The following is a 27,757-nucleotide window of genomic DNA, read 5'->3' on the forward strand; positions in this document are numbered from 1 at the left end:
TGAATTTTTATTCCAAAGGTTTATTGAGGCAGCAAGGCAATTTTACCCAAAATAATAATAATAATAATGTTCTGATTGCAAAAAGTCGATAAGAAGCAAAGAAAGAAAAGTAATACCAACATTGGCACTTGGACATCGCTTTAAAAACTAAATATTCAAATGATAAACAAATCTCCAGGCATATGCAATATGCTCATGATATACACACACACGCACACCCTCTCTGTATGGATATATATATATATATATATATACATACACCTCTATGTATGTATATATGTATATTTTAAAAAAGATTATTTTCTTTAAGAACACAAGAGTGAAGCCTTTGGTAGCAAAAGTTTCCTTAGATTGTTGCTTTCAAGGAGTCCTCCAAACATGGCGTCCTGAACGTTGTGTCATGTGACATGTATGAGAAAGTGTTCCGTTTCACGGAAACTGGTCCAGCTTCGCAGAAGGAAACGACTCTCGCCGCTTTAGTAGTAAAGGAAAGGCAAAAGTTGGAAAGATGCGATTGTTGTCTGGGAGAAGCGGGATCCTAAGGACTACAACGTCTCCGGATCCGGCTCAGCACTGGTTTGGAGATTGGCTTTTTGGACCTCGAGTTCTTCAGCGCTGATCATGGAAGGGTCGATGGCGGCGTATCTGGTGCCGTGGAACTGGAGCAAGTGTATCTGGGGAAGAGAGACATGGACAGAAGTAATCCCTCTTCCTGTATGTACCTTATTTATTTATTTATTGGTAAAGCAAACCATACAATTCACTATTCTGGAGATGAAAAAGCACATGTCTGTGTTTAAGATGGATTAGGGATCTGCTGGTTTTCCCTGTAGTAGGCAGTAAAAGTACCTAGAGCTTCGGAGAGCTTCTGTTCAACCATCTCAAAGAGCAGATAAGCATCCCGAGCTCTGAAGATCACCTGGGAAGGAATCCCACTGGAGCATTGAAGCACACTCAAATATCTGGGAGTCACTCTGGACCGTTCCCTGACCTACAAGAAGCACTGCCTGAATATCAAGCAAAAAGTTGATGCTAGAATCAATATCATACGAAAGCTGACTGGCACAACCTGGGGATCACAACCAGAAACAGTGAAGACATCTGCCCTTGCGCTGTGCTACTCCGCTGCTGAGTATGCATGCCCAGTGTGGAACACATCTCACCACGCTAAAACAGTGAATGTGGCTCTGAATGAGACATGCCACATTATCACGGGGTGTCTGCGCCCTACACCACTGGAGAAATTACACTGCTTAGCCAGTATTGCATCACCTGACATCCACCGGGAAGTAGCAGCCAATAGTGAAAGGACCAAGGCAGAGACATCTCCAGCTCATCCCCTGTTTGGGCATCAGCCAGCACGTCAACGACTTAAATCAAGAAATAGTTTTCTAAGATCTACAGAGACACTCAATGGAGCACCTCAGCAAGCGAGAGTCCAAAAGTGGCAGGCTCAAACCCAGAGCCTCAACCAATGGCTGATACCCAAGGAGAGACTCCCCCCTGGGCACACAGAAAACTGGGCGACTTGGAAGGCGCTGAACAGACTGCACTCTGGCACCACGAGATGCAGAGCCAACCTTCAGAAATGGGGCTACAAAATGGAATCCACAACATGTGAGTGTGGAGAAGAGCAAACCACTGACCACCTACTGCAATGCAACCTGAGCCCTGCCACATGCACAAGGGAGGACCTTCTTGAGGCAAAAATGTAATACAACCGTTCGGTTGCCTGACACGATAAATAAAATAAACCATTCGGAACACAAGGTGGCAGGAAAGGTATAACAAATTCATATACAATGACTCTAGTAAGAATGAAAAATCAACTAAGAAATAATAGGAATAATACCAAATTCATGGAAAACTGCAGATATAACAATGATACACAAAGAAGACACAGATCCAACCAATGTAAAAAATTACAGGCTGATTTCTTTGTTCAATACAGATTACAACATCATTCACACACACACACACACACACACATATATATATGATATAATAGCAGAAAGACTAAAAGCATTTTAACTACATGGATAAAAGAAGAGCAAACCAGATTCCTGCCCAACAGAAAAATTAAAGATAATGTAAGAAACATAACTGATGTCTTGGAATATTATGAAATGCACAGCGAAAAAGAGCTTGCAATTCTATCAGTCAATGCAGAAAATGCATTCGACAACCTAAGTTGGGACTTCTTTAAACTACGATTTAAAGAGATGGGTGTGGGACACTCCTTTTTCAATGCAATCCAGGCAATATATAAGGAACAAGAGGCAAAAATATAGATAAATGAATAGGTAACAGAAAAGATAAAAGTGCAAAAAGGAACAAGACAGGGATGTCCTTTATCCCCACTGATATTTATAATGGCCTTGGAAATTTTGCTAAATGCTATACGAGATGAAGAAGAATTAAAGGGACTAAAAAGAGGTAAAGAGTCATATAAAATGAGAGCTTTCGCAGACAACCTCGTATGTACAATTGAAGACCCAATAAACAACATAGAAAGATGGATTCAGGAAAGTCCACTAATTTGAAGACCACTGTGAAGTTATTGGATGAATTACAATGGAATTTTTACTGGGACCAATAGCTAAGGCAATTTTTCATTTTTTTCTAATTATTACAAGGAAACTGTTGTCTTTTATCATTAACAAACAATGCTATTAATATTTGTTGATATTTTAAAACATCTTTTCTTGAAAAATATGTATGAATGAATACATTTTATACTAGGCTTTGCATTCATGTATTGCTTTCTGGAATGGCTTCCAAGCATCACAACATTCCCTGTATGTCCCCTATTTACTCAAATCTAATGCCCACATTTTTGGGCTAAACGACTAAGCCAAAATTAGGATTTGTGTCATACAATCATCTTAGTGCTGAACCAAAGCATAAGAGGAAGCTGCTTCAGAAACTCCTCTTTGAGGGATATCACCTCTAATTTAATGGCCAGGGCTCAATGCTACGCACTGCTGGGATTTGTAGTCTGGTGGGGGATCAGCTTTTCTTTATTTCACTAATCATGCCACTTTTTGGTATCATCTTATAACGATGATATAGCCAACTGACATATAGGAACGAGGTAGTGTAATACCATGTTTTTCTGATCCAAAGACATTTGTATAATTACACCCACACAATGAGCACAATAATTCAAGGCATGCCCCGAATGTTGCAAACACAGCACATAACTTATGAGAACCTCACAAAGCAGGAGAAGGAGGAAATAATTACCCTGTTTACTCAAATTGAATGATTGCCTTTTTTGAGCTAAACGACTACACCAAAATTAGGATGTGCATTAGATTTGACTTTGTATTTCTAGGTGCAAAGATGACTGCAGATGCAGACTGTGGCCAGGAAATCAGAAGACGCTTCCTTCTTGGGAGGAGAGCAATGTCCAGTCTCGATAAAATAGTAAAGAGTAGAGACATCACACTGACAACAAAGATCCGCCTAGTTAAAGCCATGGTATTCCCTGTAGTCACCTACGGATGTGAGAGCTGGACCTTAGGGAAGGCTGAGCGAAGGAAGATCGATGCTTTTGAACTGTGGTGTTGGAGGAAAGTTCTGAGAGTGCCTTGGACTGCGAGAAGATCCAACCAGTCCATCCTCCAGGAAATAAAGCCCGACTGCTCACTGGAGGGAAAGATACTAGAGACAAAGTTGAAGTACTTTGGCCACATCATGAGGAGACAGCAAGGCCTAGAGAAGACAATGATGCTGGGGAAAGTGGAAGGCAAAAGGAAGAGGGGCCGACCAAGGGCAAGATGGATGGATGGCATCCTTGAAGTGACTGGACTGACCTAGAAGGAGCTGGGGGTGGTGACAGCCGACAGGGAGCTCTGGCGTGGGCTGGTCCATGAGGTCACGAAGAGTCGGAGACGACTGAACGAATGACCAACAACAACAACAACAACAACAGTTAGATTTGTGTCATACGGTTGGTAATCTCAGTGCTGAATCAAAGTGAAAGGGGAAGCTGCTTCAGGAGCTCTTCTTTGAGGGACCTCAACTCTAATTTAATGGCTCAATGCTATGCAATGCTAGGATTTGTAGTCTGCTGAGGCATTACCACATTATGCACATCCAATACGCACCCTAATTTTGGCAAAGTCATTTAGCCAAAAAAAGGTGAGCATTAGATTCGAGTCAATATGTTCATGGGGTAAATGGCATGAAGAGAGCCTTACTTGGATATAGAGGTTGACTTCGGCGCTTCTGCAGAGGTAAGGGAAGTTGCCCCCAGTCTTGAGATGGGCTCTCCTCGCGTTGGGGTACAGCTTATACATCTCCTCCTTGGCTTCGGTGGAAAGAGCACTCTGGTCAAAGACCTAGAAGACACAGAGTTATTTATTTATTTATTTACGACATTGATATGCCGCCCTTCTCACCCCGAAGGGGACTCAGAGCAGCTTACAAGGTATATATACATACAATATATTATTAACATAGTACAATATCAGTTTTAAATATTGCTATATTGGACTATATCAAGTCTACTGTAATATTATTAGTAATATTTCATGTAATATAAATATATAATTATAATATCATATTATTAGTAGTAGAGTTAGTGGTGCCAACTGTCATTGTCTGCAACCTCCCATGCGATCTGCCTTGATGTCTTTGCAGGACTATATAGTTCAGTGTGATAATGGGAAATTACTCCCTTTCCTTTCTCTGGTTCCACTCTATGCATCTGAAGGAACAGACTGGAATCTTGGAAATATACAAAGGCTCCACTAGATCTCTCTCTGCCTCCCCATCACACACATTTATTTCCTTTTAGGATCTTAGCAAAGATACTTTCAAAACATCAAGACCAAAAACATATTACATTTATTATTTTTCTCTATTTATTATTGTTATTACATTTATTATTTTAATCGATTTATTATTGTTATACATTTATTATTTAACTATTATTATCATTATTATTATTGCATTTGTTATTTTACTTTATTATTACTGTTATTATTTACTTTATTATTACTGCAGTTTCTCTTCTTCTTTTTTTCCAAATAGTTTTTTATTTTTTCTGCAAAATATAAGGTTACATGGAAAGTGGGGGAATATTTCTAAAAAGATAGAAAAGTAGGAAAAAAAGAAGAGCTGAGCCGGGAATTTGAACAATGTGAAAAACTTAAAAAGTAAAGATAAAAAAAGTAATAGTAATAAAAAGTAAAAAGTAGACAAAAAACAACCCCCCAAAAAACAAAAAAATATGTTAAAAATAAAATAAAAACAGACTTCCCTCTATTGTAGCGGTTCTCAACCTGGGGGTCGCGACCCCCAAGGGGGTCGCTGGGCCATTTTCCGGGGGTTGCAAAGCCGCCTTGGTTGGCCCTGCCCCCCAAAATGGCTGCCGGCTCCTATGTGAGCCAAACAGCCGCGGCCATGGAGGGGACCTTCCCCGCTCTCCTACTGCGCCCTACAGCTTCGGGGGACGCGAGAGGCGAGCGGGAGGCCCCATCCATGGCTGCAGCCATGGAGGGGGGCTTCCCCGCTCGCCTCCTGCGCCCCCCGGCTTCGGGAGACACGAGAGGCGAGCGGGAGGCCCCATCCATGGCTGCAGACTTGGAGGGGGCCTTCGCCACTCGCCTCCTGCGCCCCCCGGCTTCGGGGGACGCGAGAGGCGAGCGGGAGGCCCCATCCATGGCTGCAGCGATGGAGGGGGGCTTCCCCACTCGCCTCCTGCGCCCCCCGGCTTCGGGGGACACGAGAGGCGAGCGGGAGGCCCCATCCATGGCTGCAGCGATGGAGGGGGGCTTCCCCACTCGCCTCCTGCGCCCCACGGCTTCGGGGGACACGAGAGGCGAGCGGGAGGCCCCCCTCCATGGCTGCAGCCATGGAGGGGGGCTTCCCCACTCACCTCCTGCGCCCCCTGGCTTCGGGGGATGCGAGAGGCGAGCGGGAGGCCCCATCCATGGCTGCAGCCATGGAGGGGGCCTTTGCCGCTTGCCTCCTGCGCCCCCCCCCCGGCTTTGGGGGACGCGAGAGGCGAGCAGGAGGCCCCATCCATGGTTGGGGGTCACTACAACATGAGGAACTATATTTAGGGGTCATGGCATTAGGAAGGTTGAGAACCACTGCTCTATTGCTTTGAAGATCTTATGTCTATTTGTATATTAAAAAAATATTTTGATAACAGCTTCCTTAAGTGTCTTTCATCTTTTTGCTTAAATCATCTCTATTTTTTGGTGTTCAAAATAACTTTTTACCAAGTCCCAGTTTGTTTGATTCTTTGGCATTCCTTCATTTGGAGATAGCCAATAAGTTAGTTCATCCATGTTCATTATTTCCAAGATTTACTATATATTTACTATATTTGTATACTGCTCTTCTCTGCCCTTGGGCGACACAGAGCGGTTCACAATAGCAAAATTCAATGCTTAAAACATCATAAAACAGTTAAAAACAATTAAAACAATAGCATTATAACAATAAATTAAACATCATAACATCTCATTATCGTCTCATCGTTAAAATCAAGATCCAGTCTCATCATCCAATTGTTCCATATTCCTATATTCGTTACACTGCCTATTCAAATGCCTGCTCGAGCAACCAGGTCTTTACTTTCCTCCAAAATGTCAACAGGGAGGGGGCCGATCTAATTTCTGTAGGAAGGGTGTTCCACAGCCGAGGGGCCACCACTGAGAAGGCCCTGTCTCTCGTCCCCGCCAGCCGTATTTTTGATGCAGGACCGAGAGCAGGGCCTCCCCAGACTATCTTAACATCCTAGCTGGTTCATAGGAGGCCCTTATGGGTTTCATAAGGATAAAAATGCATATACGTTACATGTCGCTGAGAAAAAAGAAAGGGAAAGAAAAAAGAAAAAATCTACAAAACATGCGCACAAATAAAACAAACACAATTTGACTTCCATTCTTCTCCTTGGTGGTGTTATACATTTTTGTCTATATTTTCTCCTTGCAATCTGCTAGGGAGTTTGTCTTTAAGAATGTTATTTCCCCCTTTTCCCTAGGAAATAAATACTGTTACTACATTTCAATTATTTTACTGTATTATTATTATTATCATTGCATCTATTATTTTACTCTCTTTATTCTTATTGGAAAGAAACATATGCACATTTACACTGAAGAAGGCTAGAATAATGGTTTAATCAGAGTTGGATAGTCTTATCTTAAATTACTGTTTTATGTAAATATTCAAAAACATTTCACCTACTGATGCCTCAATTCATCTAATTTTATTGCTATCTGTTTTTATTTTAAAATTGACCAGTAGCTGCTATGTTTCCCACCCTCAGCTTATACTCGAGTATATACAGTGCGGGCATACATGTATGTGTGTGTATATGTGTGTGTGTGAGTGTGTGTGTAGAGAGAGGTTTGGCTGGGAAAATAAAGGATTTGGATAGCTGGCACCATGGGATCATCTTGCACGCAACCTTCACGTGCAACCCCAAAAAATGAAGCCCGCCATTACTTACATCCATGATGGTAACAGGAATGTCCCGGATTTTGTGAGGTTCCACATAGGAATTTTGGCAGTTGAGTGTGAGCCTCGAGGCAAGCTCACTTTGGCCCAGGGTCTCCAGCTTTCAAAACAAAGGAAAACATCAGAAGGTTAAGCTGTTTGAGAAGATTAACTTCTGAAAGCATTTTTGAACTGCTCATCCACAAAAATGAGCTGGTGACTTAATTCCTGCCTCCACACTTATGATCTATTTATATAACAGTCAAAGCCTGCCTCCCTGTTTGTTGCTCTACCTCTGCCACAAAAGCTGTTGCAAGGTGAAGTGGCCCTTTGTGGTGATGCTGGATTGGCTGTTGCCAGCTGAAGTGGCCATCTGTGATGTTACTGGGGAAAGAAAGGCGAAGAGAGGAGATGAAGGAAGGAAAGAACCACGTTGACATGGAAATGATGTGAAGTAGACCCCCTTGGAGCTGGAGAAAGGAGAAAAAGGAAGGAAGGAAGGAAGGAAGGAAGGAAGGAAGGAAGGAAGGGAAAAAGAAGGGAAAGAAAGGAAAACAGAAGGAAGGGAAGGGGAAAGAAACAGGAAAGGAAGGGGGGAAGGAAGGAAGGAACGAAGGGAGGGAGGGAGAGGGAGAAGAAGGAAAAAGGAGGGAAGGAAAGGGAGAAAGATATGAGGAGAGAAGGAAAGAAAAAGAAAGCCCCTCCAACACCTTCCAGCAATTTTAACTCCAGCCTTGGATTCATCAAGCCCCACACATTGCATGATGTGTTCTGCATACAAGTTGAATAGGTCGGGTGAGAGTAGAAAGCCCTGCTATACTCCTTTCCCAATCTTGAACCAGTCTGTCGTTCTGTGATCTGTTCTTACTGTTGCTACTTGGTCCTTGTTGTTGCTACTTGGTTTGAGGACGGGACATCTGTAGGGATACCAAGGTGCTTGTTTATAAAGCTATTGTCCTCCCAACCCTGCTATATGCCTGTGAAACGTGGACTGTCTACAGACATCACATGCAACTCCTGGAATGATTCCATCAGTGTTGTCTCTGGAAAATCCTGCAAATCTCTTGGGAAGACAAGTGGACAAATGTCAGAGTGCGGTAAGAAGCAAAGGCCACCAGCATTGAAGCGATGGTCCTCCGCCATCAACTCCGCTGGATGGGCCACGTTGTCCAGATGCCTGACCACCGTCTCCCAAAGCAGTTGCTCTACTCCGAACTCAAGAACGGAAAACAGAATGTTGGTGGGCAGGAAAAGAGATTTAAAGATGGGCTCAAAGCCAACCTTAAAAACTCTGGCATAGATACTGAGAACTGGGAAATCCTGGCCCTTGAGCACTCCAGCTGGAGGTCAGCTGTGACCAGCAGTGCTGTAGAATTTGAAGAGGCACGAATGGAGGGCGAAAGGGAGAAACGTTCCAAGAAGAAGGGGTATCAAGCCAACCCCGACTGGGACTGCCTTCCACCTGGAAACCAATGCCCTCACTCCAGATCATGCAGATCAAGAATAGGGCTCCAAAGTCACCTACAACCCACTGCCAGCACACTGATCCTGGAAGACAACGAGGGATCGTCTAAGTAGTAGTAGTACTTGGTCCTTATACAGATTCCTCAGGAGACAAGCAAGGTGGCTTGGAATCACCATACAACCAAGAACTTGCCACAATTTATTATGATCCACACAGTCAAAGGCTTTAGAAGAGTCAATAAAACAGAAATAGATGTTTTTCTGAAACTCTCTACCTTTTTCCATGACAAAAATTGAAAAAGGAATAAGGAGGGAAGAGGAAAATGTAGCAGCAGCACATAAACCTCAGAACCAGGAGACCCCCATTATGCCCTTTAACCTTTAGGGAATCCTTACCCTATCGACCATGAAATCAATTCCATCTGCCATTTCGGGGTCAACGGGACCGGATGCAAAGTTTCCAAGGACAATTTTCTTCAACATAAAGGCAGGCAGCAGCCAAAAGCTGAAAAGAGAGCAAAGCAACAGTGGTTTTCACCTCTTTCCCTAGCCTCCAGGAAAAGCCCTGAAACGGTCCAAGCTAAACATGGCATCGAACGCACTGTTGACGTTAAATATTTGCACACAGACTGATATTTGGCAACACAGACACTTGTTAAGCTTGTTTAAACTAACAGGGACAATGGGAGGGAATACAATACTGGTGGGACTCGCGCATCAAGTGTAGCCCTTGGGGTAAAGACAAAATAATAATATAGCTTTGCCAAGGCCAAGATGTATTTTCCTAACACATGGCTTGTAAGCACAATGCACTCATCTAACGAGGAGACTTGTTTATTTGGGCAGCATCTCACCTGTTTGCAGTCCATGTCTGGTTGAAAATGGAGGTATCGCTGAAGGCATTGCACAGAACCAGCGACTGGACTCTGGGCGATTTGTGGGTGTATTCTGCAAATTTCTGTGCTAGGAATCCCCCTAAAGATGCACCAAAGATGTGAACCTAATTGTAGAAAGCAAAAACAGCTTAGAAGATGATGATGATGATGATGATTATTATTATTATTTTACTGACACAAAAGCACACTATGTCAGAGCAAACGAGATCTATATGCTGGATTTCGTATCACAAAATTACAAGTCGAACACTTCCCAAGCATCTAGGACCTTGTGATGTATTTTTGAATGATGTGCACAGATCCAAGTAAGGTTGCCTTTTGCAGGTGAGAGATCGTGATTTTGTCGATGTTTATTGTTTCCGGGAGCCCCCGGTGGCGCAGTGGGTTAAAGCACTGAGCTGCTAAGCTTGTTGATCGAAAGGTCGCAGGTTCGATTCCGGGGAGCGGCGTGAGCGTCCGCTGTCAGCCCTAGCTCCTGCCAACCTAGCAGTTCGAAAACATGCAAATGTGAGTAGATCAATAGGTACCGCTCCGGCGGGAAGGTAACGGCGCTCCATGCAGTCATGCCGGCCACATGACCTTGGAAGTGTCTACGGACAACGCTGGCTCTTCGGCTTAGAAATGGAGATGAGCACCACACCCCAGAGTCAGACATGACTGGACTTAATGTCAGGGGACTACCTTTACCTTTACTATTGTTTCCAAATGCCAACTGAGATCTTTTGGCACGGCACCCAGTGTGCCGATGATCACTGGGACTACTTGTGCTGGTTTATGCCAGAGCCTTTGCAGTTCGATTTTGAGGTCTTCAAAGTTCCTGTTGTTTTTCCTCAATGCAACTGTCACCCAGTATGGCAACATCAATAATCCAGACATTTTTCTTTTCCACAATCATGATGTCTGGTGTATTGTGTTCCAAAACTTTGTCAGTCCAGATTCAAAAGTCCCACAATATTTTTGCATGTTCATTTTCCACTACCTTTGCGGGTTTATGATCCCACCAATTCTTTACTGCTGGCAGGTGGTACTTGTGACATAAGTTCCAGTGAATCATTTGGGCCACAGAGTTGTGCCTCCGTTTGTAGTCCGTCTGTGCGATTTTCTTGCAACAACTGAGGATATGATCCATGGGTTCATCAGCTTTCTTGTACAGTCTGCATTTTGTGCCATCAGCTGATTTTTCGATCCTGGTCTTAATTGCATTTGTTCTGATGGCTTTCTCCTGGGCTGCAAGAAAGAGGCCTTCTCTCTCCTTCTTCATTGTTCCATTCATGAGCCATAACTAGGTCTTCTCCTTATCACCTTTTCCTTCAATGTTGTCAAGGAGCTGCCCATGCAATGCTTTGTTGTGCCAGCTGTCAGCTCTGGTTTGGAGTGCAGTTTTCTTGTACTGGTTCTTTGTCTGCTGTGCTTTGAGAAGTTTCCGATTATCGACTTCAATTTAAGCAGGTTCTTGGCTTTCCTTGACTTATTCTGCCAGGGCGTGTTTTTTCTTCTTCGACTGCTTGTTTGACTTGTAAAAGTCCTCTGCCACCAGACTTTCTAGGCAGATAGAGCCGGTCAACATCACTACAAGGATGTAATGAATTATGAATGGTCATGAGTTTTCTTGTTTTTCTGTCCAAATTGTCCAGTTCTGCCTGTGTCCAGTTTATGATGCCAGCAGTATATCTCATGACAGGTATGGCCCAGGTGTTTATGGCCTTGATGGTATTGCCTCCATTGAGCTTGCTTTTGAGAATTGATCTGACCCTTTGAATGTATTCTTTGCTGATCACAGTTTTCACATGTTCACGTTTGATGTTGTCCAGCTGTAGTATGTATGTATGTATTATTATTATTTGTAACACAACAAGATGAGTTCACAGCAGACACTCTGCTGGCTGTTGCATTGGATCACATGTCAGACACTTCCCAAGTTGTTGTTGTTGTTGTTATATTTGTTTATACCCTGCTTTATCTCCCCAAAGAGAAAGGAAATCTATCCATTCTGGGCTTCAAAAAGCAAGACATCATTGAACTCAAGGCACCAATGTCTTCTTTCAAGAAGGCATTATTAGCATAGGTAAATATAATAGGAAAGATTGTCCCTTTCCTTGGAGAAATGCACCAAATTATTAACAATCTTAACACTTTTTTGTAAGAACAGGGTATATTTTTTCAGTCACAGGGAATACTAACTTTATCCAGCTGTAGATGGTCTAACAGTTTTCTGAATCCATCGCAGAATTCAAAAATCTCCCAGTACACTGGATACTGCAACTGAAATCATGAAAAAGGTGGGTTAGAAACGGAAAAGAGCCATCATTTTCACTCCTTATGCTACCCGGCATTTTTTTTTCAGTACTAACTCAAGGCAGGGGAATGTTCCTCTTTGGGACTGTACATAATGTCCCGTACTGTACTGGTTACTTTCTAGATCAGGCAAGGGCAATCTTTAGCCCTCCAGGGGTTTTGGAACTCCCACAATTCCTAACATCCTCAGGCCCTTTCCTTTTCTCCCTCAGCCGCTTAAGGCTTATACTAATAGTATATTATTCTATTGTTATTATCATTAATGTTATATGTATATAAAATATATTATTAGCATAGCACAATATTAGTAATATATATTATTATATTGATTAGTAGTATTATATTGTATTGCATTACAATATTATTAATATTATATGTATAATTATATTATATTATTAGCATAGCACAATATTAGTATTATATATTATTATATTGTACTATAATGTATAATTATACAATATTATTAGCATAGAACAATATTAGTATTATATATTATTATATTGTACTATACAACAATACTGCAATATTATTAGTAATATTACATTCTCTCTCTCTCTCTCTCTCTCTCTCTCTCTCTATATATATATATATATATATATAAATAGTGTCTGGAGCAACTTAAGAAACTGCAAGTTGCTTTTGGTGTGAGAATATATATATGCAATATATAATATGCAATTATATTATTATATATTATTATATTGTACTATATTATTATACCACAATATATGGAGCCCCCGGTGACGCAGTGAGTTAAACCCCTGTGCTGGCAGGACTGAAGACTGACAGGTCGCAGGCTCGAATCCAGGGACAGCATGGATGAGCTCCCCCTGTCAGCTCTAGCTCCTCATGCGGGGACATGAGAGAAGCTTCCCACAAGGATGATAAAACATCAAAACATCTGAGCGTCCCCTGGGCAACGTCGTTGCGGACTGTCAATTCTCTCACACCAGAAGCAACTTGCAGTTTCTCGTCACTCCTGACATTACAAAAAAACCCAAACAATATATATATATATATATATACACACACACACACAACTTCAATTTCTCAAGTCACTCCTGACACGACAATATATATATTGACACAGTCAAAGCCTTCCCAACAGACACCCATCCATATATATATACACACGCACGCAACTTCAATTTCTCAAGTCACTCCTGACACGACTATATATATTACATTACCAGCATATTATGCTATTAGTATTATATAATATATTGCACTATATCCTAAGTTGTAGTATATATAATGCATAATTCTCCCTTGCCAAATTAGGTTGGACTAGATGGCCCTTAGGGGGTCTCTTCCAACTCTAAATATCTATGATTTTATGATGCTATAGTAGACACGACAGAGATTTCTATGGGTGCTATGCAGAAAAGCACCTCGTTTTCATGCGGCTTTAATAAGGTACAAAAAGCCAGTGTTAACTTTAGTCTGGCCCTTGTTTCAGAGGCGGAGAATGCCTAGGCTGTGCCAAAGGGACTCACGGCAATGACTCTGTAGCCCCATCCGGACAAGGCCAGAATCTGTTGGAAGAAGACATCAGCCGTCCCGCTGACTGGAGGGAGGAAGATCAGGGGGCAACGGATGTTCCGGGGTCCCGCGTCGTAGAGCGACCAAACCTTACTGTCGTCATCATCTACGATGATCTGCAAGGCACGTTCAGAGAAAACCAAAATTGTACATTTTAAGCAAGAGATGCTTTGGACACACGTAGGCATACTTTTCTCTGCTAAGGCTTTCCAAATGGTGTGTCGCAACATAGGAGTGTGTCACCTGTACTTCACAGGTGTGGTGCACGAAAAATGCTCTCCCCCACCTCCCAAAGGTTGCCTTCCAACTAGAATGACTCCCAGGCAGTCCATACTTTACTACAGTTAGAAGGGACCCCCAAGGGGCATCCAGTCCAACCCCCTTCTGCCAGGCAGGGAGACACAGTTAAAGTCCTCCCAACAGACACCAATCCAGCCTCAGTTTAATAGACGGAGACCCCACTGGAATTCCAGGCAGTCCACAGATTTAGAAGAAACCCTTAAAGGGCATCTAGTCCAACCCCCTTCCGCCAGTCAGGAAGACACAGTCAAAGTCTTCCCAACAGACACCCATCCAGCCTCAGTTTAATAGAAAAAGACTCCCCTGGAACCCCAGGCAGCCCAAAGAACTGGAAGAGACCCCCAAAGGACACCTAGTCAAACCCCCTTCCATCAGGCAGGAAGACACAGTCAAAGCCTTCCCAACAGATGCCCGCCTGGGCTTGGGCCCCATGTAAGCCACCCCGAGTCCCTTCGGGGAGATGGAGGCGGGGTAGAAAAATAAACTCCTTCTCCTTCTCTCCTCCTCCTCCTCCTCTTCCTCTTACTTTTACTCTTCCTCTTCCTCCTTCTATTGTGTCCAATTCTGGACACCACAATTGAAGAGAGATATTGACAAGCTGGAATGCGTCCAGAGGAGGGCGACTAAAAATGATCAAGGGTCTGGAAAACAAGCCCTATGAGGAGTGGCTTAAAGAGCTGAGCATGTTTAGCCTGAAGAAGAGAAGGATGAGAGGAGACATGATAACCATGTATAAATATGTGATAGGAAGTCACAGGGAGGAGGGAGCAAGCTTGTTTTCTGCTGCCCTGGAGACCAGGACGCAGAACAATGGCTTCAAACTACAAGAAAGGAGATTCCAGCTGAACATTACGAAGAACCTTCCTTACTGTGAGAGCTGTTCAGCAGTGAAACTCTCTGCCCGGGAGTGTGGTGGAGGCTTCTTCTTTGGAAGCTTTTAAACAGGCTGGATGGCCATCTGTCAGGGGTGCTTTGAATGCAATTTTCCTGCTGCTTGGCAGGGGGTTGGACTGGATGGCCCATGAGGTCTCTTCCAAGTCTATGATTCTATGATTGCTAAACAGCTTTTTTAGTTCCAGGGTTTTGAAAATTGAGGGCCGCCTTAAATTATTATTGTTATGTTGTTTATTTTATTGCAATTTGTATTTTTGTATTGTAATTTGTTGTTCGGGCTTGGCCCCATGTAAGCCGTTGGGGGAGATGATGGCAGGGTATAAAGTTATTATTATTATTATTATTATTATTATTATTATTATTATTAAATTCAATGGTGCATTTGACTTGGGTCAACATAGTATATCAAGTGATGTTTGTTTCAGGCTGGACTCCAAACATGTTTGAGGAAAGCCAAGCTCTTGGCCAAAGTACAAAGGCCGTAAGTCACCTAAAGAGTGAATGCAAACCTCCTCCCTTAAGAAATACGCAAAAGGGGGGTGGAAAGCAAAGCATGTGAGCATCGAGGCATTCTCCCTCGGAAGCGAAGACGGAAATAGCTCTCAAATCCCCAGAAGTCAGGCTTTCGCTGGGCTCCTCATCCCCAGATCATGAGACCCAAAACACACTCGGGATGAACAGTTTGGCTTTTCAAGCTTCAGTGGACAGAAACAAGAGAAGTCGGTTTCCTTTTCTAGAACTTGTGACCACAGATCTAGTCAGAGCAACAAAAGGGAAAGTCGCTTCGGAAAGAAAAGTGTCGGTGAATCTACGCATCGACTTTGGGCAGCTGGAGATGCTGACTAACACACTAAGTTGTGCTTGCCTACACAAAAGCACACACCATCAAGTTTAATAAACCTTCTTACTGACTGAATGTACACAGGATGGCAGGCCAAATTACGTTTTCCGATTCTGAACACTTAATTCTGAAATATCGGTCTGGATGGCTATCTGTCAGGCAGGCTTTGATGGTGCCTGGAAGAAGGGGGTTGGGCTGGATGGCCCCTGGGAGTCTCTTCCAACTCTGTGATTCTATGGTTCTTTCTCTGCAAATAGGAAAATAATTTCCGAGAAAAGACTTGGCCACGGTGGTCCACACTCTCGTTACATCTAGGATAGACTACTGCAACGCACTCTACATGGGGTTGCCTTTGAAGACTGCTCGAAAGCAGGGTGAGAAGGGCGGAATATAAATGTTTTAAATAAATAATAAATAAATAATATTATAGGACGAAGGGCCTGGAAAAGCTACTCTTGCATTACAGCTAGCCAATCCCTCAGCTAGCCAATATAGTAAAGGTAAAGGTTTTCCCTTGACATTAAGTTGTGTCTGACTCTGGTGCTCATTTCCATTTCTAAGCTGAAGAGCCGGCATTGCCCACAGAGGGCACCAAGGTCATGTGGCCAGCATGACAGCATGGAGCACCATTACCTTCTCGCAGAAGCGGTACCCATTGATCTACCCACATTAGCATGTTTTCGAACTGCTATGTTGGCAGAAGCTGGGCCTAACAGCAGGAGCTTACCCTGCTCCCTGGATTTGAACCACCAACCTTTCAGTTAGCAAGTTCAGCAGCTCAGCGGCTTAACCCGCTGAGCCACCGGAGGCCTCATAGAGGGATTATTAGATAATAATAATAACAATAATCATAGGTATACTTATACTGGGAGCCCAGTGGCGAAGTGGGTTAAACCACTGAGCTGCTAAACTTGTTGACTGAACGGTCACAGGTTTGAATCCGAAGAGCGGCATGAGCTTCCGCTGTCAGCCCCAGCTTCTGCCAACCTAGCAGTTTGAAAACATGCAAATGCGAGTAGATCAATAGGTATTGCTCCAGCATGAAGATAACAATGCTCCATGCAGTCATGCTGGCAACATGACCTTGGAGGTGTCTACTAACAACACCGGCTCTTCGGCTTAGAAATTGAGATGGGCACCAACCTCCAGAGTCGGACACGACTGGACTTAATGTCAGGGGAAAACCTTTACCTTTACTTATACTTAGATTATTATTAGTATAAATTATTATTACTTATAGGCACCTTCCTAGCATGTGTGTGTGTGTGTGTGTGTGTGTGTGTAGTTTTGATACAGATAAATGCATAGCAAATCCAATTCACAGAGTGTTATATCCAGGTAGGAGGGGCTTTAAAGAGTGAAGAGAGAGAGAGGGCGAGGGGACAGTTCCACCTTGTCTCCTGTGCTATTCTAATAATATAATATAATATATTGTATATACATATAATATTTATAATATTATAATGTAATGCAACATAATAATAATAATAATAATAATAATAACAATATATTATAATTATATATTTATATTACATGTAATATTACTAATAATATTACGATATAGTGGTATGGTGTAATTTAGCAATGTTTAATGCTGATATTGTACTATGCTAATAATATTATTATTATTAGCCCCCGGTGGCGCAGTGGGTTAAAGCACTGAGCTGCTGAGCTTGTTGATCGAAAGGTCGTAGGTTCGATTCTGGGGAGCGGCGTGAGCTTCCACTGTCAGCCCTAGCTTTGCCAACCTAGCAGTTCGAAAACATGCAAATGTGAGTAGATCAATAGGTACCACTCTGGCGGGAAGGTAACGGCGCTCCATGCAGTCATGCTGGCCACATGACCTTGGAGGTGTCTACGGACAACGCTGGCTCTTCGGCTTAGAAATGGAGATGAGCACCACACCCCAGAGTCAGACATGACTGGACTTAATGTCAGGGGACTACCTTTACCTTTACCTAATAATATAATATATTGTATGTAATATGTTACCTTGTAAGCCGCTCTGAGTCCCCTTCGAGGTGAGAAGGGCAGCATATAAACGTTGTAAATAAATAAATTAACTGGTAGGAAAATATATTCCATCAATTAAGTTTTAAACTGACATGAAAGCCAAGAAGCCACGAAAACAAAATTCCTGGAGAACTAAACAAATCATAACCCCATGAGCAAGTGAAATGAGATAAACCAGTCTGTCTTGAGTGATTTGATGTGTCCATTGAGTAAAAAAGATTTTTGTTTCCTGGATACTTGCTATAGAGCAGCAACCAATGACTCACAAAGTGACCCAGTCCATGTTTGAGTAGCCCCAGGTTACGGATTTTGCTTAACTCTCTCAGCCAAACAATATGTAGTTGCAAAGCAGTTACGGAAGCAATGCTATTTTATAAAGAAATCAAAGTAAACAAGGAAACTAAACTAACTTTTTCTGCTGCAGAGCAATTCAAACATCGTCATAATAGGGAAATATAAGAACTGTGTAATTCTGGATGTGTATCTGAATGAGAGTGTTAATAAGAGCTACTTCTCTAACTATCCTATATTGGATCCCACTATGTATGTAGCTCAGAGACAAACGTTCTCTTCCATTTCAGTGGCCATATACGATGACCCTTTATATTCTGCATATCAAAAAAACCCTGGATTTCTTCACTCAATGTCAAATTTGTTGAACTTTTAAAACTGGATATAACACCAAAAGTCGGGCATTTCCTCTTTTTCTTGGATTGTAATGCTTCTGTTGGCATTTTGGCATTTGAAAGGAATGCAGCCCTCCAATTCATCCCGAAGGTCCGTCCGCAGCAAACGCTGTATTCTAAAGCATGTGAAAGATCACATGCTGCGAGGAAAACCTGCACTTTTCACCAAAAGGCAGATGGAAAGCAGGAATCCAACAGTAAGTAGTCTCCATTTTAAAAAGGATAAAGCAACTTTCGATTATTATTGATAAGACTGGGAAATTCTGCCGAGAGAGGTCTGCGAATCCAAAGCACCAACCACAATGGAAAGCAAATAGCAGGAGATAATTAGCATCTGCCATCACTCTAAAAAAAATCTATTTTGTCATTTGGGAGTTGTAGTTGCTGGGATTTATAGTTCACCTACAATCAAAGCGCATTCTGAACTCCACCAATGATGGAATTGAACCAAACGTGGCACACAGGACTCCCATGACCAGCAGAAAACATTAGAAGGGTTTGGTGGGCATTGACCTTGAGTTTGGGAGTTGTAATTCACCTACATCCAGAGAGCACTGTGGACTCAAACAATGATGGATCTGACCAAACGTGGCACAAATATTCCATATGCCCAAATATGAACACAGATGGAGTTTGGGGGAAATAGACCTTGACATTTGGGAGTTGTAGTTACTGGGATTTATAGTTCACCTATAGTCAAAGAGCATTCTGAACCCCACCAACGACACAATTGGGGAAAACTTCCCACACAGAACCCCCATGACCAACAGAAAATACTTAAGGCCATCCAGTCCAGCTCCCTTCACCTGGGCAAGAAAACGTAAACAAAGCCCTCCTGACAAAGAGCCATCCAGCCATGGATAGATAGATAGATAGATAGATAGATAGATAGATAGATAGATATATGAATGATTCACACAAACACAGATATAGTATCATAGATTTGAAAGGGACATCTAAAGAAGGACAATTATATGTTGCATGTTCCAAAGTAAGCAAACCAGACAATTTCCACATCAACACTGACAAAGAAACAACAAGAAATACTGTTGACCCGCAAGCATAAAGAAGTTACGTATATTAGAAACAAACACTTTCTCATTATTTTCCAGATCACCAGACTGGGCCACAGCAACGCGTGGCAGGGGACGGCTAGTTTTATATAAGGGAGACCATATGATTATGCCATTGCACACAATGGGACTTGGATTTGGGTATCTTACAAGGGAACCAAATCTCGGTGGATGCCAAGGGCCAGTGGGACTTTGCTTATGTTTCTGAGGGAATGCATACTCACCAGGCAAGCTTAAAGCTGAGCATCTTATATGAAATCAGTTTCCGTACACATGGTAGACAGAAGGCAGGCCACAAAAAGGTCTGCATTCCCAAGATTCCAGGTTAAATCCCTGGTAGTACCAAGAAAAAATCCTGTCTGAAGCTCTGAAGCGATGCTGCCAACCAGCAGCAACAACACTGAGGCTGAAGAGCAGCCCCAAACGAAACTTATTGACTTCAACTTCAATGCAGATACGGTTGGCCCCATGCTTTCCACATGGTTACTGTGTTCATTCAACTATGGAAGAATAATTTATACTGCTGCAATTCAAGTAGATGGGCAGCATATCATAAAGGGAAGATACACATCTCTTCCTTCCTTCCATCCTTCCTTTTATTTATTTCTTTCCTTTCTCTGTTTTTTTCTTTCTTCTTTTCTTCCTTCTTCTTTCTACAGTTCTTTCTTTCTCTTTCCTTCCTTACTTCCTTCTTCCCTCCCTCTCTTTTCTCTCTACCTTTCCCTTTCTCTTCCTTCCTTCCTTCTTCTTTCTACCTTTCTCTTCCTTCCATCCTTCCTTCCTTCTTTCCTCTCCCTTCCTTTTCTTTCTTTCTACCTTTCTTCCTTCCTCGCACTTCCTTTTCTTTCTACCTTTCTGTTTCTTTCTTTCTTCTTTCCTTACTTCCTTCTTCCCCCTTACTTTTGTTTCTACCTTTCTCTTTCCCTATTTCTGTTTCTTTCTGTCTTCCTTCCTTCTTCTTTCTACAGTTCTCTTTCTTTCTCTTTCTTCCTTACTTCCTTCTTCCCTCCCTCTTTTCTTTCTACCTTTCCCTTTCTCTTCTCTCCTTCCTTCCTTCCCCTTCCTTTTCTATCTTTCTTTCTTCCTTCCTTCCTTCTTCTTTCTACAGTTCTCTTTCTTTCTCTTTCCTTCCTTACTTCCTTCTTCCCTCCCTCTCTTTTCTTTCTACCTTTCCATTTCTCTTCCTTCCTTCTTCTTTCTACCTTTCTCTTCCTTCCTTCCATCCTTCCTCTCTTCTTTCCTCCCCCTTCCTTTTCTTTCTCTTTCTTTCTTTCCTTTCTTTCCTTCTTCCTACCTTCCTTCCTTCCTCACACTTCCTTTTCTTTCTACCTTTCTCTTTCTCTATTCCTTCCTTCCATCCTTCCTTCCATCCTTCCTTTTCTTTCTACCTTTCTCTTTCCCTCTTTCTGTTTCTTTCTTTCTTCCGCCCTCCATCTTCACCTTTCTCTTTCCCTTCCTTCCATTTCTTTTTTCGCTTTCTTTCCTTTTTCTTTCTCTCTCTCTTTCTCTCTCTATCATTCTCTTCTTTCCTTCACTTTCTTTTTTACTTCCTTTTAAAACCTGGGACTCTATGTATTTACAAAACTTACGATACAACTAAATGTAAACAAATGTACAATAACATTAAACTATAAACAGAATCTAAAACTACAAACAGAATGTAAAACAAACAACTACAAGCACATCAGTTAGAACCAAAGTGGCCGAATTATTTGAGCACTGGGTAAGGATTCCAGGAGACTCTGGTTCAAATCCCTGCTTTTTCACCGAAAACCCCTGGAAAGAGGGTTGTACTCTCTCAGCCTCAGAGGAAGGTAGTGACAAACCCATGTGAACAAAAACCCTGCCGTTGATTCACCTTAGGGTCATTATAAGTCCGAAACGGCGCATTAATTTACAACGACAAAATATGACCCATTTAAAGATACAAACAACATAGAAAATTGTATTGTCGAAGGCTTTCATGGCTGGAATCACTCAGTTCTTGTGGGTTTTTTTGGGCTATATGGCCATGTTTTAGAAGCATTTCTCCTGACGTTTCGCCTGCATCTATGGCAAGCTTCCTCAGAGGTGAGGTGGAACATGGAACATTATTGTGATCCTTTTCCCAGGAGCAATAGCAGCCTGGAAGTTTACTTTCCTTCACGCAGCACACAACAGACAAGTCTGCACGTGCCTTTTGTGCCACTCTCCTTTTTTTCTCTCTTCTCCAAGTGACAGAATGTGTTGAAAGACAGTTGCTTAAGTCACACTGTGATGGGTTGGTGTATTGCAAAGGAGTTCTGCCCCTTTTTATGGGAGTCTTAAGACTCCCATGCAGAGAAGTGAAGCTCACAAGCCTTTGTGGGAGACATGTGATTGTGCCATAATTATACTTACATGGGACAGATGGGTAAAACAGCCTATTATTATTATATTGTTATATATTCATTATATATATATATATATATACACACACATATATATATACACACACACACACATATAGTAAAGGTAAGGTCATATACATACATATATATACATACATATATATACATATATATACATATATATGTATATGACCTTAACTTTACTATATGTCTACATATACATATAGTAATATACATAATACATATAGTAATATTCATATACATATAGTAACGGTAAGGTCATATACATATATAAAAGGTCATATACATATATAGACCTGGCTGTTTGAGCAGGCATTTGCAGACGCAGTATAACTGATTATTTGAGATTCATGGAATGACAGGACAATGCGATGAAAAATGATTTTAATAATGAGATGCTGAGAACTGTATTTTATTATTTTAATTGTTTATTGTTATTGTTTTTATACGGTTTATACTATATGTAATTGTTTTTGACTGTATTTTATCTTGTGGGGCATTGATTGCCAAATGTAAACTGACTCAAGCCGCCTCTAGGCTGAGAGGGGCAGTATACAAGCATAGCAAATAAATAAATAAATAAATAATATTTAATACCATTATTATTATTTAATACCATGCGGTTCAAGGCAGGATACAACATCCTTAAAACACAGAGGTAAAACACAATTAAAATACATAAACCAAGACACACTGAGGGAACTGATTGTCGGAAGGACATACAGCAAGATCTCGATACCCACAAGGGACACCTGCCCAGCCGGGTCACAGTTCCCTGAAACCTCAGATCTAATGTCATTAAATAAGTTTGGAGACATGAGAGAAGCCTCCCTGCAGGATAGTAACACATCCGGGTCTCCCCTGGGCAACGTCTTTGTAGATGGCTGATTATCTTGCACCAGAAGCAACTTGCAGCATGATAGATGCTAGAAATAATATCATACATAGCTGTCAGGAACCACCTGGGGATCACAACCAGACACAGTGAAGACATCTGCCCTTGCGCTTGGCTACTCTGCTGCTGAATACACATGCCCAGTGTAGAATACATCTCACCACGTTAAAACAGTGGATATGGAGACATGCCGTATTATTACAGTATGTCTACAACCCACAACACTAGAGAAATTATACAGTTTAGCCAGTATTGCACCACCTGACATTTGTCAGAAGTAACAGCCAATAATGAAAGGACCAAGGCAGTGACATCTCCAGCGTATCCTCTGTACAGATATCAGTCATGCCTTAAATCAAGAAATAGTTTCCGAAGATCTACAGAGATACTCGCAAGAACACCTCAGCAAGCGAGAGTCCTAAAGTAGCAGGCTCAAACCTGGAACCCCAATCAGTGGCTGAGACCAGTTGAGAAACTCCCCCCTGGGCACACAGAAGAGTGGGCAACCTGAAAGGCACTGAACAGACTGCGCTCTGGCACCACGAGATGCAGAGCCAATCTTAAGAAATGGGGCTACAGGGTGGAATCCACGACATGAGAGTGTGGAGAAGAGCAAACCATAGACCACCGACTACAATTCAACCTGAGCCCTGTCGCATGCACAATGGAGGGCCTTCTTACAGCAACAACAAAAGCACTCCAAGTGGCCAGCTTCTGGGCAAAGGAAATCTAGCATAATGCCAAGTTTTTTAACTTTGTGTCTTTTTAAATACATTATAACTGTACACTCAATCTGCTTCTGGCACAATAAATTCATTTGTTTATTTACTTAGTTATATTACGCTTTTCTCCCATGCATGGGATTCAAAGCGGCCAACAATGGTTAAAACAACAGAATTACATGACACAAAAAGCACAGTATTAAAACCCCAGATAAACTAATAGTACATTACATAAACCCTATACAAGCGTAATAATAATAAATACGACATGTATTTATTTGTTTATGACATTTATATGCCGCCCTTCTCACCCCAAAGGGGACTCAGAGTGGCTTACAAGGTATATATTACATACAATATATTACATGATTAGCATAGTACAATATCAGCATTAAACTTTGCTATATTGCACCATACCAGTATATGGTAATATTATTAGTAATATTACATGTAATATAAATATATAATTATAATATCATATTATTATTATTATTATTATATTGCATTACATTATAATATCATATATGTATATACAATATATATTATATATATATAATAGGCTTGGGCAATCCATGGTTCTAAATGGTTCTAAAGTACTTACAAAACTAAAGTTCTGGTGGTGAAAATTTCAGAACTCTAACAAAACTTTCAAAATTTAATTATTATTTCATTATTGGTGATTTTAATGACAGAACCAATTAGGAACTGCCATTTATTATGAAATTTTGAGAGTTTTGTTAGAGTTCTGAAATTTTCACCACCAGAACTTTAGTTTTGTAAGTACTTTAGAACCATTTAGAACCATGGATTGCCCAAGCCTAATATATAATATTGATGTATATACAATATATATATACATATAATATTTATGTGTGTGTGTGTGTGTGTGTGTGTGTGTATATATATATATATATATATATATATATTGTATATACATCAATATTATATGTTTATACAATATATTATACTATATTATATTATATTTAATGTACTATTAAAATTCCCTGGCCTCAGGCCACTAAGGTTATACTTAAAACATTATACTAAAAATCCTAGAAGCTCCACTTCTTTAGGCCATGTAAACATTGCCAAGTCCGAGATATCATAATAATAATAATAATAATAATAATTATTATTATTATTATTATTATTATTCTCCGCTTTATCTCCCCAAAGGAAACTCAAAGTGGCCTCTGTTCTGCTGCCCTGGGGCATTTTATTTCTTGATCTGGGCCACTCCACCCAACTAGATGGCCACTCCACCCAGCCAGAAGCTTCCTTGCATCTATTGACCTGATGTAGCCTATATTTAGAGGTTGAACTTACCTTTTTGAGAGGAACCGTACTTCTGAACCAGTTATAGTCCGGAGAGATTTTAATCTCTCCCATGATGGTCGCGAGCCCACAGTGAGGAACACCTGAAACATAAAGGGAGACGTTTCTGTCTAAAAGAACATGCGTTTCAGCTAAAAACACAAAAGGTACTCAGACGTACAATGGATTCATTCAAGGCAAAGCTTGCTCGCCGCTCTGAGCAGTGGATTAATCTTCTCTTTCGAACTGTGCTCCTTTGGCTCGGTTTGAGAGAAATGTTTAGAAAGGGGAAGTGATTTTGAAAACACGGCGTTTGTGTCTGTTACGTACAAAGTGGCAGGAAGAACAGAAAGCAAGAAATACACTGGCAGGGCAAACAATTCCTATGAAACCAGTCATGCATTACATTATATATAAGGCAAACTGCAGCTGTGCGCCTTGTACAATTCCACTTGAAGAAAGCTGCACAAAAAATGGGAGACAAAGTAAAGGGTTTGGATCCTTGACAATCCAGCCCAAAGGCTCCACTTCAGGATTATGGGACATTATTTACATTCTTTGCAAAGTCCCCAAGAAAACTGTATATCTCACTACCAAAGCGGTGAGCGTCTCATGGTCTCTTTCCATTTGCAATAACACTATGGAACAAAATACGCTATATGCTATATGCCTACGAAACGTGGACTGTCTACAGGCATCACTTTCTACTCCTGGAACGATTCCATCAGTGTTGCCTCCAAATCGCTTGGGAAGACAGGTGGACAAATATCAGCATGCTGGAAGAAGCAAAGACCACCAGCACTGAAGTGATACTCCTACGCCATCAACTCCACCGGACTTAGTGCCATATTGTCCGAATGCACAATCACCGTCTCCCAAAGCAGTTATTCTACTCCCAACTCAAGAATGGGAAACATAAAGTTGGTGGACAGGAAAAGAGATTGAAAGATGGGCTTAAAGACAACTTTATAAACTGTGGCATAGACACCAAGAATTGGGAAGCCCTGGTCCTTGAGCGCTCTAATTGTAGATCAGCTGCAACCAGCAGTGCTGCAGAATTCGAAGAGGCACGAATGAATGATGAAAGGGAGAAATCTGCCAAGAGGCGGCCCCTGACCGGGACCGCCTTCCACACAGAAACTGATGTCCTCACTATGGGAAAACATGCGGATCATGAATAGGGCTCAACAGCCACCTACGGACTCACCGGCAAGACACTACACTTGGAGAACCATCATCCTCGGGCTACAAGCGATCGCCTAAGTAAGTGTGGCGTCTGTAGACAGTCGTTTTGCAGGCGTATAGCTTTATAAACAAGCACCTGCTTTATTTGGAAGAATGCTGTACTCACAGAGCTCAGGTGGTGCTGTATAGCAGTGTCAATGTTGACTTTTATGGAGAGGTGGCTGCCAAGGGAACAGAAATGGTCAACAGTTTCTAATGTTACACCATTATGCATTATTAGCATATTTACTTACTTAGGCGATCTCTTGTTATCCGAGTAGGATTGTCTTCCAAGATTGGTGTCCTAGCGATGGGTCTGTAGGTGACTGTGGAGCCCTATTCTTGCTCTGCATGTTCTCCCACAGTGAGGGCATTGGTTTCCAAGTGGAAGGCGGTCCCAGTCGGGGTTGGCCTGATACGCCTTCCTCTTGGCATGTTTCTCTCTTTCACCCTCCGTTCGTGCCTCTTCAAATTCTACAGCACTGCTAGTCACAGCTGACCTCCAGCTGGAGAGCTCAAGTGCCAGGGCTTCCCAGTTCTCAGTGTCTATGCCAGAGTTTTCAAGGTTGGCTTTGAGCCCATCTTTAAATCTCTTTTCCTGTCCTCCAACATTTCGTTTTCCATTCTTGAGAGTAGACCAACTGCTTTGGGAGAAGGTGGCCGGGCATCCGGACAACGTGGCCAGTCCAGCAGAGTTAATGGCAGAGGACCATCGCTTCAATGCTGGTGGTCTTTGCTTCTTCTAGCACGCTGACATTTGTCCGCTTGTCTTCCCAAGAGATTTGCAGGATTTTTTGGAGGCAATGCTGGTTGAATCATTCTAGGAGTTGCGTGTAACATCTGTAGACAGTCCACGTCTCGCAGGCGTATAGCAGAGTTGGGAGGACAATAGCTTTATAAACAAACACCTTGGTATCCCTACGGATGTCCCGGTCCTCAAACACTCTCAAAGTGTCTCAAAGTGAGGATTAGCATACCACAATATTAGTACAATATATTATTATATTGTAATATTACCAATAATTGTACAACCTTATTAGTAATATTACATGCAATATGTAATATACAATTATTATATTATATTATGATATAATATATTGTACTATATTGTATAATATATAATACATAAAAGGTACACAGAAACCAGATTATAAAATGCAGGGGGAAATACCCCATTAAAATACTATATCAATCATTAGCATCACTGAAATATACCTAAGTTCCAGGTTTCATATAACTCAAGATCAATAAAAATATATGCAAAAATCCATACAACCTACAGAATATATATACACATGATGTATTTTATGAAATGCATAATGCAAATAATGACAACCAACAGGAAGAAGGTGAAGATCAGGGACAGACAAACAAACAAACAAGGCACCTGACTCAGCCCAGCTTCCCTATCAGGGGCATGCCATTCCTCTAAGGGAGGCAAGCTGGGATCTACCATTCTTCTTTAGGCTCCCCCAAAGGCATGATTTGGGGTCTCTCGCTTACCCACTGCCTAAAAACCTGAACAAAGGCACTCCCTTCCTCTCTTTTTCAATCCTTACCAGGTTTTCCTCCGTTTCGAGACGGGCGGGTGGACGAAACCACCTTAACAAACACACCGTCCCTCCCCTTTTCCCGCTCGAATGGTATCTTCCAGTCCCTACTTCCTGGTCTCTCCAAGTAGGCGGAGACGAAAGGTGTGCGGCGCCAGCCAATCAGCGGACGTCACAAAGCCGAGTGGGCGGGGCTC

At 41.8% G+C, this 27,757-nt stretch overlaps 1 protein-coding gene across 3 annotated transcripts; it reads right to left on the minus strand.

Annotated features, from left to right (window-relative positions):
- On the minus strand, window positions 1-27,710 carry SPG21 (SPG21 abhydrolase domain containing, maspardin). Of its 3 annotated transcripts, none has more exons than XM_060755625.2 (9): window positions 27,570-27,710; window positions 24,799-24,890; window positions 13,613-13,774; window positions 12,003-12,083; window positions 9,780-9,925; window positions 9,322-9,430; window positions 7,475-7,582; window positions 4,206-4,346; window positions 1-674 (listed from the first exon to the last, which is right to left on the minus strand). In XM_060755625.2, the coding sequence occupies exons 2-9, from the start codon at window positions 24,859-24,861 to the stop codon at window positions 546-548; spliced, it is 939 nt and encodes a 312-aa protein (XP_060611608.1). In that variant the 5' UTR covers window positions 24,862-24,890; window positions 27,570-27,710; the 3' UTR covers window positions 1-545. The 3 variants fall into 3 exon arrangements, with proteins under 3 accessions (XP_060611608.1, XP_060611607.1, XP_060611609.1); XM_060755624.2 differs by lacking the exon at window positions 27,570-27,710 and adding an exon at window positions 27,398-27,524; XM_060755626.2 differs by lacking the exon at window positions 27,570-27,710 and adding an exon at window positions 24,968-25,074.
- Window positions 27,711-27,757: the final 47 nt, after the last annotated feature.

Source organism: Anolis sagrei, chromosome 9 (genome assembly GCF_037176765.1).
Source record: "Anolis sagrei isolate rAnoSag1 chromosome 9, rAnoSag1.mat, whole genome shotgun sequence".
NCBI lineage: Eukaryota > Metazoa > Chordata > Lepidosauria > Squamata > Dactyloidae > Anolis > Anolis sagrei.

Bases quoted from the DNA above. Each gene is read 5' to 3' on its own strand.
- SPG21 (XM_060755625.2), bottom strand. From the start codon at position 24,861: ATGGGAGAGATTAAAATCTCTCCGGACTATAACTGGTTCAGAAGTACG. The intron at 12,084-13,612 runs GTGAGTCCCTTT...TCATGATTTCAG, and splicing joins GGGGCTACAGAGTCATTGCC to TTGCAGTATCCAGTGTACTG. The intron at 9,431-9,779 runs GTGAGATGCTGC...CTCTCTTTTCAG, and splicing joins CAGACATGGACTGCAAACAG to CTTTTGGCTGCTGCCTGCCT.